General features: G+C 40.9%; 1 protein-coding gene across 1 annotated transcript; it reads left to right on the top strand.

The window, feature by feature from the left end:
• Nucleotides 1-4,322: 4,322 nt before the first annotated feature.
• Nucleotides 4,323-12,437, top strand: LOC114564995 (vimentin A2). The gene is made up of 9 exons (XM_028592758.1): nt 4,323-4,920; nt 5,173-5,233; nt 7,229-7,324; nt 7,640-7,804; nt 9,993-10,118; nt 10,386-10,606; nt 10,719-10,762; nt 11,821-11,906; nt 12,014-12,437. The coding sequence occupies exons 1-9, from the start codon at nt 4,406-4,408 to the stop codon at nt 12,053-12,055; spliced, it is 1,356 nt and encodes a 451-aa protein (XP_028448559.1). The 5' UTR covers nt 4,323-4,405; the 3' UTR covers nt 12,056-12,437.
• The last annotated feature ends 579 nt before the right edge of the window (nt 12,438-13,016 follow it).

The raw sequence follows: 13,016 nt of genomic DNA, 5'->3' as shown, positions 1-13,016 counted from the left end.
ACTTCCTCCACTAAATCTGCCATGTCATGCCCCACAAAGAAGCCAAGCAATCTAGCCGACCAAAAAACCAAACAAGCATAACCAAAAAGGAACTTAATGAAAGATAGGGACACGCTGTTGCAAACTGCACACTAAAAACATGCATTTTTGCAACTTTTATAAATAATATATCATTCATTTCCAGTAAGAGTTCATCTCTGTAAACAGGGCAGGCCCTGAATTTGTCTCTGTCTGGGTTTCAACGCTGGAAAATAATGTTGGACGATTGCTATGGCTACTGGGTGCGCGGGTCTGTGATTCACCATCATGGGAGGTGAAACAAAGGATGCCTTTTTACTGCCCAGTGCCTGCGGTTTTGAAACGATGACACCCAGAAACAAGATTTAACTTATCTGATGCCCTTTCCCATTATAGGCTGACTGACTCTGAATAATGTTGAGTCTTATTTGATTCTTCTTCTAGTCCAGTTGTACAATGTTTTAATGAGCTCCCCTGCAGTGTTGTTGCTTTGGAGAGAAACGTGAACCTCAGCAACAAAAATAAAAGAACCAAACGATAAATTCCAAACATTGCCAAGAATGGGAGCTATTTGGCCTAAACTATGGCACTGGCAAACACTGGGCTACAAACAATAATTACGGCCTACTGTCTGCATTCTATCGCTGCAGTTAGGTGACAGATCAGCAATACACAATCCCTGCTCTGTCTGTGACAATCCCTGCCTCCTCTGTCTGTCTCTTTGGCCAACACTGGCAGGGCTGGCTCATAATGGGCCTGAGAGCAGGAATTTTGTACACCTCCCTGCCTCTAAGTGAGTGTTGATCATGTGAATTTCCATTGCCTGTTTTAGTAACGCGGTTCCACTGTTTACTCGTACTGGGGCCCTTGTGTGGACCCTTTCAGCCCGTCCTCACCCCAAAAACTACCATATGGGTCAATTATGCAAGGACCTCATAATGACCAACAATAACATTTCTTGTTAGGCGCGCCCTCTCGTAGCTGTAGAAATTATCACAAGAGCAAACAAGGAAGTGAGGTGACAAATGCGCCAAATTTTGCATTAGGAGGGAGGTTGGGATGGTTGGTTGGTTGGTCAAACAAACACAGGACTTTAATTCAGGAGACCATTGTTTGTGTCCTTTGTGAAACCAAAAGTCAACTTTCATTTTGAAATTAACCAAGTTTTATCTATGGGTTTTACGGACCTCAGTGTGTGACGCCACGTTACGTCCTCATTTTAGTAGTTTTACGTGACTTGTTTTAAGCCAAATCCCTGATGTTTTACTAACCCTAACTAAGTATTTTTGTTGCCTAAACTAGCCTAGTTCCGTTTCACATTGAATGTGTTTAAAACTGCGCCGGTTACGTGAAATCGAAGGGTCACATGATAACGGTCACATGATTAAACCTCCAGCGTGCGATGCATTTACATAGACAATACCTGTAAACAAAAAATTCGGAACAATTTCCCCTAAATTAAAAGATCTCAATACTACTTTCACTACAGCACTTAACCTATTCCTGAGTCAAATGCTAAGATATACCTTTTATAATAATAAAAATAATAATAGTAATAATAATAACATATTTTATTTAATGGCACCTTTCGTGACACTCAGGGTCACCTTACATTGAGTATAGTAATAAAACATTCAAAAACAATGAAGCATTAATAATAATCACCACAGTCAACATTAGATAGGACAAGGCTCAGAAATGAATTAAGATCAACAGTTAAACGTGAGATGATGTTAAGGCACTTAGAGTGCATAGGTTAATTTTAAAAAGATGGGTCTTTAGAGCGGTTTTAAATTCAAACGGTGTTCAGGATGGATGGATGTGAGTTGGTGCCTTGCCGTCCAGTGCTAAGAAACAAATAGAACAACTTTCATTGGGATAAGACACAGAACCATGTAGAAAATCAATCAATTTAAAGAACATACTAGACACATACAGTACAACATATTTTGTGTTTTGTGTCACTGTATTAGTCCTTACATATGCTCATAATCTCCCTTTTAGAATATCCCCCTGACCACAAGCTTTACTAGATTGTTGTACGATAACTTCAAAGCTGGTTCTAAGTGGCAAAGCCACTCCTGACAGTGTGACTTTATTGGATTTATTAAGGTGATCGGGCAGAGAAGTACATTTACTTGTGTACGGTACCTAAGCACAATTTTGAGGTACTTCTACTTTGAGTATTTTTATTTATTTATTTCTATTCCATTTTAGAGGGAATTGTTGTACTTACTCCATTATGCATTTATTTTACAGATATAGTTACTTTAGATTTAGCAACCAAAACATGCAATCAGTTCATAACATATGATGTAATAATGTAGATTATACCCTGGCAGGAAGGAACTATTATGTAATTAGCTCCATCTGGACCAATTACAACATTGAAGTACAAGTGAATACATTGATAATAATCATCCAGTAATATGATAACATAAAACTGACAGGAGCCACTTTGCATAATCACTACTTTCATTTTAATACATTATACATTTTGTTGCCAGTACTTGTAATTAAAGTTGTTGTTTTTGAATGAAGGGCTTTTGACGAGTATTTTGTAGTGTGGTATTACTACTTTTATTTCAGTAAGTGACCTGAATACTTCTTCCACCACTGCATACACAACAGGAGGGGGAACAAAAACTAAATGTAGATATGTGGGTTACAAAAAAGCATCTTTTTAATGATCTTGCAGATACAACTTAAACTGTTAACTCCCTAATGTTGCTCAGACAAAGCTAGACTGTAGTTTGAGGTTTTCCCCAGCCTATGATGCTTTACAAAGACCAGACCAGCTCACTGAGTAGCTGGGTTTGTCCCTGCACAGTCATAGCTTAGGGGCAACATGCCAACTTCGATCTGCTGCAGCCATCTGAGCCCTCGAGGCAAAAATGTGATCTCCGTGAAATAAATATTTGTGCGTTCAGGCTGCTATCTAGTCGACAAACATAACAAAACCTCTTTTTTTCACCCAGTAGCACCAGTGCAGTGTGGCTGAGAGGTGTAGAGTGTCCCTTGCTCAGCTCTGCTGCCCTGCGTCTCCCTTCACAATCACCGAATCTCAGCTAGTCAGCAGCACTGCAGTACTGACAGCTCTATATGCAGAGAAGGGAGAAAGAAAGGGAAACAGAAAGACAGACAGACAGACAGGGAGTGAAATAGTCTCCCCTGACATATTTTAGTCAATCTGGGGGAAGGGTGATTACTAAGAACCTGCGAACATAATACAAAGCTGCGGCAAACCTGCTGGTATTTTATTACTTTGAATTTGTACCCCATCCCAACCTCTCTCTCTCTCTCTCTCTCTCTCTCTCTCTCTCTCTCTCTCTCTCTCTCTCTCTCTCTCTCTATCTCTCTCTTTCCTCTCTGTAAGTGGTGTGATCATCAAAAAGAATCATGTGCATAAAAGATTAGCAGCCCTTGTGTGTTTGCATGTTCCGTCACTTGTACGATGTCCTCTAAACCTGATTTAACAATTATGAAGCTTCTGATTTGCAGGTCTCTTTCACACTCAAGCATTTCACATAAAGTGCATTCATACAATGCTTTAATATGCACGCATGCACACACACACACACACACACACACACACACCATAGCTGATAAAAAAATAAAAAATAAACTAAGCGGATGACAATTTATTGAGGAGTCTTATCACACACTGCTGGATAAAATAGATTGGACAAACCCATGCAGTGTGAAAATGCATGTGGAGTTTGTGTGTTTATCTAGAGCAAGAGACAAAAGGAGAAAGGGATTGATTGCACTGCATTAACTCAAATCTGGATTGTGAGGATGAAGTTTTCCTGACATGGACAGAGCCCTGGGAAAACCTTCTGTCCCAGAGTAACACATTTAAATGTCACCGTTTCATTTTCTTTTCCCATATTCTTTGTCCCCTTAACTATAGCTAATAGTTTTTGGAGCTCAGACCCATATCCTACTGCTTCAGAGGTTTCTGGAAAAACATCCAAAATAAATCCTCACAAGAACTATCAATAGCCCAATCTGCATCTCCTGACACTCACGTGCTGTTGTTGAAACAAATGCAATTACCCAAATGTGACTTTTATTGTTGAACATCTTTGAGGTGACAGAACATGCCAGCGCTCACATATCCTTAATTTATTGTGCGCAATAACCTTTTGGCCTAGTTTGATCCAGGGTCTGTTATGGACCTGAAATACAACATTCGTGTAGCCTACTCCGTAGGCTACTCTGATTGGATCGTCAAGGTGTCACTCAGGTCACTGTTGAGTTATTTGCATGAGGAGGAGACTATAAATAAGTAATGGGTTAGGAAACGCCTTCCCAGGCGCACTCCGTTGATGCAGTCGGGACACGAGCAACACCGAGCTACTGTCTGAAAAAAAACACCAGCAAGATGTCTTATAGAACAGCTCCACAGTCTTCTTACAAGAAGATGTTTGGCGGGGAGAGAGTCTCGACCAGGATCAGCTACTCCAGCCGCCAGTACTCCAGCCCGGTGCGCTCCTCCCGGGTATCCTACGGTCTCTCCTCCTCCTCCGCGAAGACCCAAAGGCTCCGGAGCAGCGCAGCCATGCCCCGGCTGGCCTCCGAGAACTTGGACTTCTCCTTGTCCGACGCCATAAACAGCGAGTTCATGACGAACCGCACCAACGAGAAAGCTCAGATGCAGTCGCTCAATGACCGCTTCGCCAACTACATCGATAAGGTCCGCTTCTTGGAGCAGCAGAACAAGATTCTGCTGGCGGAGCTGGAGCAGCTGCGGGGCAAAGGCACGTCCCGGGTCGGAGATCTGTACGAGGACGAGATGCGGGAGCTGAGGCGCCAGGTGGACCAGCTCAGCAACGAGAAGGCCCGGGTTGAAGTTCACCGGGATAACCTTGCAGACGACATAGACAGGCTGAGAGAGAAGTATGGAGGCGTGGCACGTCTCTGTTCTCCCCTGTGTGATGTTTAAGAAACTCCATACAGATTTTGTTATGTTGTAGGCCTATAAATCCAATTCGTTAGTATCAGTAGGCCTATGTGCATGCCCCATTTATTCATAACCTTGTTATATAGACTTAATTACAGGCAGAAAAAAGGGTCATGTCATGCTTTTAAGGTGGAAGGGAAGAGTCCCATCAGCTGTTAAAATAAAATGCCTGCTTTTTGTCTCTGCAGGTTGCAGGATGAGATATGCCAGCGGGAGGAGGCTGAGGGCAGCCTGCATAGCTTCAGACAGGTACAGTACAATTCATGTTGTGAACTATAGAACACACACACACACACACACACACACACACACACACACACACACACACACACACACACACACAGAGAGTAATAATAGGGAATGACCTTAGTTTTCAACAGCAGAAGATGCTGATGACTACCGAGCCCCACTTCCTGCTATTCTGCTTTAAAAAAAAACTAAATTGACATCAAGTGATGTAAAACCTCAATTATCTCAATAAGGCTTACATCTAACAGTTATGTGGTGTAAATGTCCATTTGGTCCCCTAACTGATCTCTATCTAATTATTGCTCATGAGCTGCAGAGACAGGAATGCACTCTTCTGATGGCACAACAGCAGATTCTAGTCATGATCCAAAATAACTGTAGAGCAGAACTGACCCTGTCCTGGTACAAAAGGCCAAGTTGTGACTGTTGAGTTAAATCAGGCCTGCAATGAGGAGATCTTTTTAAGTCTGACTGGTCACACTGAATGAGCTGGACAAAACAGTGTGGACCCAATGTGATTATCAGAGCGAGAAGACAAGCCACCATGTGATCCGGCTGTCTCATTCAGGGAGAGCATCAGCACATTAAAATCTCACTCGTTTGTCAGTCATTGTTCACTACCACTGGGTTTCATTGTGATTAATGAAGTGATGATGAGTCGTGGAAAAAGTTTCAAATCAGTGTCACGCTACAAAGAAAACAACAAAAACGAGGTGCATTTGCATAACTGCAGACATAAATAAGAGTAAACTTAAATTCTCCAGTGATTTTGTGCTTGCAGTATGTTATTAATACTTTGCACCATCACAACCTTGTCTATATGAATGGCAGGAAGGAAGTCCTCTGTGGCCTGCCTTCGTGCCACAATGCAAGGCCTTGCAGCTGGCTGTCACTCAGTCAGGCAGACAGTCACTCTTCCAACCCCGGGGCTGTTTGGGGAAACCCTGCTGAATAGCAGACTTTGTTTGTGGCATTATAGCAAGAGCAAAGCTCCTTTATTTGCTGATACCTCAATTACCAGCCTGCCAACACCCTGACAAAGCACAGCGGTGCGGTGCCACAGCGAGTGTGTACGTGCGAGAGATAGAATGAAATAGAATATAGTAGGATTTTTTGAATACAATAGTGTTTTACATTATAGTGATTTTTCTTAGTAAGAGAACATTTGCGTCATGCTTAATTCAGTGAAGTTATAAATGGTAAGATGCAGTAATTATTGTAATAATTGTAATTACTGAATCTTAAAGACAGACACACAGTAAGAGAGCTTCCAGTGGAATGACTAAATTTCTACCAAAAGAACCAATAGAAACCTTCAAATCAAGAATGCAGTTAGGTAAGAATAAATGGGATTAAGGGCCTCTTGAATAATGCTTTGTGGCTCTGGGTGATCTACAGTGTGTCCTTTTATTAAATCAAAATCATTTATATGGGGATTGAAACAATCTCACTGAATTCCCTTTTAACCTCTTTCCCAGAAGGAAGGATAGGCATCTAAGTTTGTCTAAAACTTACCAAGTAGTTTTTCTGCCTAAACCTAACCATGCTGCGTCCATTTCACATATTTAACGGTGTGTTTAAAATTCTCCTGTGGGTTGTACTTCCTGCCACTGTTAGGGACACTAGTTAATGAAATGCTCCTATGGGTCATATTAGATAGATAGATAGATAGATAGATAGATAGATAGATAGATAGATAGATAGATAGATAGATAGATAGATCCATAGATAGGAATAAACAACCTATATGGTTGTATAGTTTGGAGGACTTGGTGGCAGTGACATCTGTCATGTGCCTGCCGTTGATTTCTATTGGATGCATGTGTTTGTGACCTTTCCTCGCTACACAATGGGTCATGTGTATGTGGCTGTTGTGTGAGTGTGTCTGTACAGCATGTTTGAGAGAGCATTTTCTTTCTATATCAGCAAACACATAATGCGTAATTCATGTCACCTTCACAAGTCACCTTATTAAGAGTCAGTGTCACTACACAGGATGTGGACAATGCTGCCCTTGCCAGATTAGACCTAGAGCGAAAGGTTGAGTCACTCCAGGATGAAATCAACTTCCTCAAGAAGCTGCATGATGAGGTAAGCTTCGTTTTTTTCTGGCAAAAGCTGACTGCAGAAACACTGTACAATGTACAATGTACTGCCTAATAAGCTAAAGACACCCTTATGACTACTGGGCCAAATCATTTGAAGTATTTGTTAATCTGGTCAGAGTACCAAATCGGTAGGGTTGAATGCATCAGTGCAATTAAATACAGCTAGGAAAGTCATGGAAAAGTATATAAATGAACATTAAAATAAAAGTCTACATACTCGCAATGCTGTCCTCAATGAATGCCATCTGAGTAAGCAAAAAAGTATTTGTACATGCCAGTTCTATTGATTCTATTGCAGGAAATGCTGGAGCTGCAAACCCAGATCCAGCAGCAGCAGCATGTGCAGGTGGACATGGAGATGGTTAAACCTGACCTTACAGCTGCTCTGAGGGACGTCCGTCTGCAGTATGAGAACCTGGCCTCCAAAAACATTCATGAGTCTGAGGAATGGTACAAATCCAAGGTAAAGATTTTCTACAAGAGACTGTTCAAAAAATTCAAGAAATTCATGTAATCCCACATTCTGCACATCATTTTAGATCTATAAAATATAAGGCGGCGATAATCAATTTTTTTCTGTTAGCAATTGATCACATGACTACTCCTAGCGATAAACCCACCTGACTCTGCAGATCCGCTTAATTCTATGAAGCATTTTAGTGTCTTTTAGCTCTTTTGTTTTGGTTTTCTGACCCCCAACTTTACTGTTTTGGATCATTTTTCATGGCCCTCGTCAGCGTTGTTTTTGGCTGCAGTAGGCACTACCTGGCCAGCACCAGATGGCTGACAAAGTTAGCAACTAACTGGTGAACTCTTGAGGAGCATTTAGCAGCTAAGGAGACACATATCCTCCCCAGGAGTTAGTAGAGCTCAAAACAGAGCTAAAATAGAGTGAATATTGAACTTACATTCACCAGGTGGCCAGAAATACAACTCCAAATGAATGATAATGTTGCTCCTCATCTGCTTGATTTGTATATAGGTGTTGACTGTTTGCTAAAAAATTTTCCATATCAACCTAAAAAGTTATAGTGTCACTGTTGTGTTCACAGCGTGTTCCCACTGCCCCATGTTTCCCCAAAAATCAGCTGTTTTTAATTTTTTTTCTTAAAAAAGTCATTCAATCATCTGCCAAAATACTGAAAAGCAATGCAGTAAAGTAGAACCTTCCTTTCTTTATGACCATTGAACATTGGATTGTCATGACCAGTGTCACCTCAGAACTGCTTCAACCACCAAGCTAGTGTCTGCCAGCAGTGGCGTAACGAGCCAACACTGGGCCCCTATGCAGGATTATCAAGGGGCCTCCCTACTACAGCACGTGATGATGGCGCAATGTCCACGAGTAGGCTACCATGAATAGGACAGGATATGATCATAGAGACACAGGGGATGAGATGATTGACAAAATCAGGAGTAGCCTACGCGCACCACAACAACAACAAAAACACTGGTGAATGCACACCATAACAAATGAAAAAACACACAAGGGCAGTCCCTCTAGGATTTTGCGGCCTTTTTTTTTGAGATTTTGAGAAAATGCCGAAAAAAAAAGAAGCTTTTGTAAAAAAATTCTATACAATTGCGATGTCTTGTTTGTTGCAATGAAGTTGCGGAAGACAGTAAAGTTGCAATAAAAGTTGCAATTTTTTTTGTATAGTTCTTTAAAAATAAAAAGGAAACTTGTTTTGGGGAGAATAATAATTATTACTATTAATTAATTACTCTGGGCTGAGATTTCCTAGGAACCTTACCAAAAAGGCTCAGTATAAAATGTTGGTATAATGTGAAAATGGCTGGTGGATTTAAGACAAAAAATAATAATTTAATGAATGAATCATGCAGAGGCATATCTGTCACTGTCAGTGGCTTGTTGATCTTTACATTGTTAGTTAATTTCCTATCGTGGGCTGGGACACACATTAATACAATTTGATGAAGTACTTATTGGACTTTAACTTATCATTGCACTTACAATAACGAGCGTAGCTGTCCTCAATTTAGGTCATCCTGTACGTCTCATCTGCGTTTTTTCCTGCATCCACCGTATGTGATTCATAGGTGTGATTGTGTGCGTGTGTCAGTCGCGGGGGGAACGGAGCAACAGCCCCGACTGCTGCAGACAGCTGACAGGATTGAAACAGCAGCAGCTTTCAGCGACTTTAGAGTGAAAAAACGTTACAGCGTACATTGATGATAAAATGTATACAGGTTGGCAGGACGATCTGAAATGTTTTGCGCGGTCTTTTGCTGTACGTTTTGTTGGTAAATGTGAGATGTTCGAGTCACACACGTCTCGTCTTCATAACAGAAACAAGGAAATTAATTTGACCTGTTCTCACTCCCGCTTGGTCAGTGGCTTCACGTGGGACTGCTGGGATTGTCGCAAGTAATGAAAATGCGATAGGGGGCCCCGGCTGTCAATCAATATCTTCCAGTGATGCAGGCCCCTGATTGGTCTGGGCCCGTAAGAAACGTGTACCCTGCTTAATGATAGTTACGCATCTGCAAGCCTCTTGTGGCCACATCTTTCATCACATGCTTCACGCTATCTGCCATATTCACTCTCCCTCAACCTCTGACTCATCATTTATTGACCAGTTGACTCAGTTCTAACCTGTGCTCTCTGTGTTTGTCACTGGGATCGCCAGTTTGCTGACCTCACCGAAGCGGCAGCCAGGAATAATGATGCCTTGCGACTGGCCAAGCAAGAGGCCAATGACTATAGGCGCCAAGTTCAGTCACTTACTTGTGAGGTGGATGCCCTTAAAGGAACTGTGAGTATGCAACATTAGGCTTACACTGTACTGCACATGATAATAATGCAAAACCTCACATTTTTCAATCCATTTGTAGCTGGAATCAAACAAATGGAGCACAAAAAGTTCAGAAACAACTGCATGATTAAATAATGATGCAGCTAATGGATACACATCCAGGTCACAAAAGCAAAAAAAAAAAGAATCACCCTTCTATTTTATCTCTATTTGAAGTTATTTTCACTGCCTAAGTGTTATTTTGATCCCACTTGGTTGCTGTCCCAGAACGAATCCTTGGACCGCCAGATGAGAGAGATGGAGGAGAACTTCTCACTGGAGACGAGCGGTTACCAGGACACCGTTGGCCGCCTGGAGGAGGACATTCAGAACATGAAAGACGAGATGGCCCGTCACCTCCGGGAGTACCAGGACCTCCTAAATGTCAAGATGGCCCTGGACATAGAGATTGCCACCTACAGGAAGCTGCTGGAAGGAGAGGAGAACAGGTGAAGGATGAAGATCTTCAAAATGTCTAGCTGACAGAGATGCTTATTAACATTCATGACATAAAACAAGGACACAGATGTTGATTCGTGGACTGTATTTCTCTCTTTTCAGAATCTCCACCCCACTGCCAAACTTCTCATCTCTAAACCTGAGAGGTAGAATCACATTCTGCATGTTGATTTCACAGCTGGAGTGTTAAAATTGGTTATAATAATAATAACGGAGTGTCTATTTGCACCCCCAGTACGAATAGCCTCGGCCACACAGCTGAGCTATTTACACCCTGTGACGTAACAACAAAAAAACGTTGCTCGCGTGCACCGAAATCATGGCGGACGTTCATCTTCCATGACCGCAGAAACTGGCATATTAGGGAAGTTTTGTCTCTAAAGTTTATAACAATTGAATTTCTAGCGGAAAATGGATACTACAGTTGCGCTTTCTGTCTTCAGTGAAAGCATACAACCGTTAGTTTGTTAGTTAGTACCTATTTTTTTGTATACAGTATGGTTACCTAACAACCGAGGCTTGAAGAAACCAAGTGGTAAACAGTTGTTCAACTTCTTGAAATAACTGCTAGGTGAGTGGTTAGTACGCTTACCTTGGGTATGGGAGTTAGGAGTTTGATTCCCCTGTGTGGTGATCTTATTTTTTAAAATTTGGATTGGATAATTTGCATGCAATTGCGCAAGTCAGGACCCGCGAGGGCAAATTTTTTATTTTTTTTTGCAGGGTGGTAGGGGAAGACTCATGAATATGCCCACTCTGGTTGGGTTGGTTAGGTTTAGGCAAGAGGAATGGGATTGGTTATGGTTAGGGTAAGAATGTCAGGGCGATAATATTCCACAAAGGTGTAATACATGAGTAGTATGGATAACTGTGTGTAAATATATGCCAAGGTACTGTAAATGCACAGGGGTGCAAATAGCATACATTGATATTAGTACCAGACGGGGTATTAATAGAACACATTGCTGTGTGCACCGGCGGGGTACTAATAGCATTCATTTCTAATTGCACCAGGGTACAAATAGCATACACTTCTAATTGTACCAGGGGTGCAAATAGCATACACTTCTAATTGCACCAGGGTACAAATAGCATACTGCTAATTGTACCAGGGGTGCAAATAGCATACACTGCTAATTGCACCAGGGGTGCAAATAGCCTCATCCTAATAATAAACACACCTCTGTTTGTTTTGTTTTTTTAGAAACAATGAGTGATTTAAAACCTCATTTTGAAGCTACAAAAACTAAGAAGGTTCTCATCAAGACAATTGAGACCAGGGATGGTCAGGTAGAATCCACTTCAAGTGATTTTCAATCAATGAAGTAGTTTTCTGATGATAATTTAAGCTCAGACAACCTTGCTAACCTTTTCTTTGTCCTTACATCCTGGTTCAGGTGATCAACGAGTCAACCCAGAACCACGATGACATGGAGTAATAATGTCTTTGCCAAACAATCAACAAAAGCAATACTAAGAAACACATTTCACCGGGGCTACAAGCAAGCAAACAAACAACACAAAAAGCAAACAGCTTCGAAAAGTGCCTTTTATATGTGTTGAACAAGTAAGCCTGTTAGTTGACACTGACTGTATTTTGCTTCCTCCTCTGCTGAAAGTATTCTCTTTTGTCACATTTGTTTAGACACAATAATGAAATCAGCACAACATAGAAATCCTTATTGAGGTCTACAAAAATCTTTCTTTGTAACCAAAGTAGTATTTTTTGATCAATACAGCATGCACACTCCAGGAAATCTGTATGCTAAATATGTCACAATTGCCTGTATGCAGCAATAAACCAGTAGGACTATAACTCGATACTGTGCACACAAGGTGTAATACTTTGCTTGTATGTGGTATTTGCTGATAGTGCTGGTAATAGGTTTATGGTGATGAAGTAGAAGTAGTAAAACAATTCCTCATATGAATAAAAGGTTAAATTGTCATATTTTAAGTAACAACAACATCCACATTTGCAAGTAACTAAATTGTGCAACTTAAAAGCTTTATTTAGCTTAATTTATTCTTAATGAGGTAAAAACTGTACATGCATCAGCTGTTATAAGAAGCAAAACTGATTTGGAGACAAAATTGTCCAGATTTATTAACATAATCATGATTTTTATGTTTTTGAAAGCAGATATAAGACACTAAAGACCAGAATAAACATTTATAGAATACACAGAATAAAAATACTTTCTTATTCAGGAGCTTCAGCAGGGTCCTCTGGTTGGTGATACCCCGCTGCCTGTAACCTAAAGGCATTTAGAGAAACAAAGTATTAGAAATACCACACCATAGAATACAATCTCCTGCTAACTGTGGCCTTACAAGTAAAATGACCAGGGTTAAATCAACATCGCTCAACAAAAACGTTACAAGCTTCACAAAGATATT

The sequence above is a fragment of the Perca flavescens genome, chromosome 12, assembly GCF_004354835.1.
Source record: "Perca flavescens isolate YP-PL-M2 chromosome 12, PFLA_1.0, whole genome shotgun sequence".
NCBI classification, from domain to species: Eukaryota; Metazoa; Chordata; class Actinopteri; order Perciformes; family Percidae; genus Perca; species Perca flavescens.
Note: the sequence above shows the minus strand (reverse complement) of the source record. Positions and strands in the feature narration are given on the sequence as shown.

Bases quoted from the DNA above. Each gene is read 5' to 3' on its own strand.
- LOC114564995 (XM_028592758.1), top strand. From the start codon at position 4,406: ATGTCTTATAGAACAGCTCCACAGTCTTCTTACAAGAAGATGTTTGGC. The intron at 7,325-7,639 runs GTAAGCTTCGTT...ATTCTATTGCAG, and splicing joins TCAAGAAGCTGCATGATGAG to GAAATGCTGGAGCTGCAAAC. The intron at 10,119-10,385 runs GTGAGTATGCAA...TTGCTGTCCCAG, and splicing joins TGGATGCCCTTAAAGGAACT to AACGAATCCTTGGACCGCCA.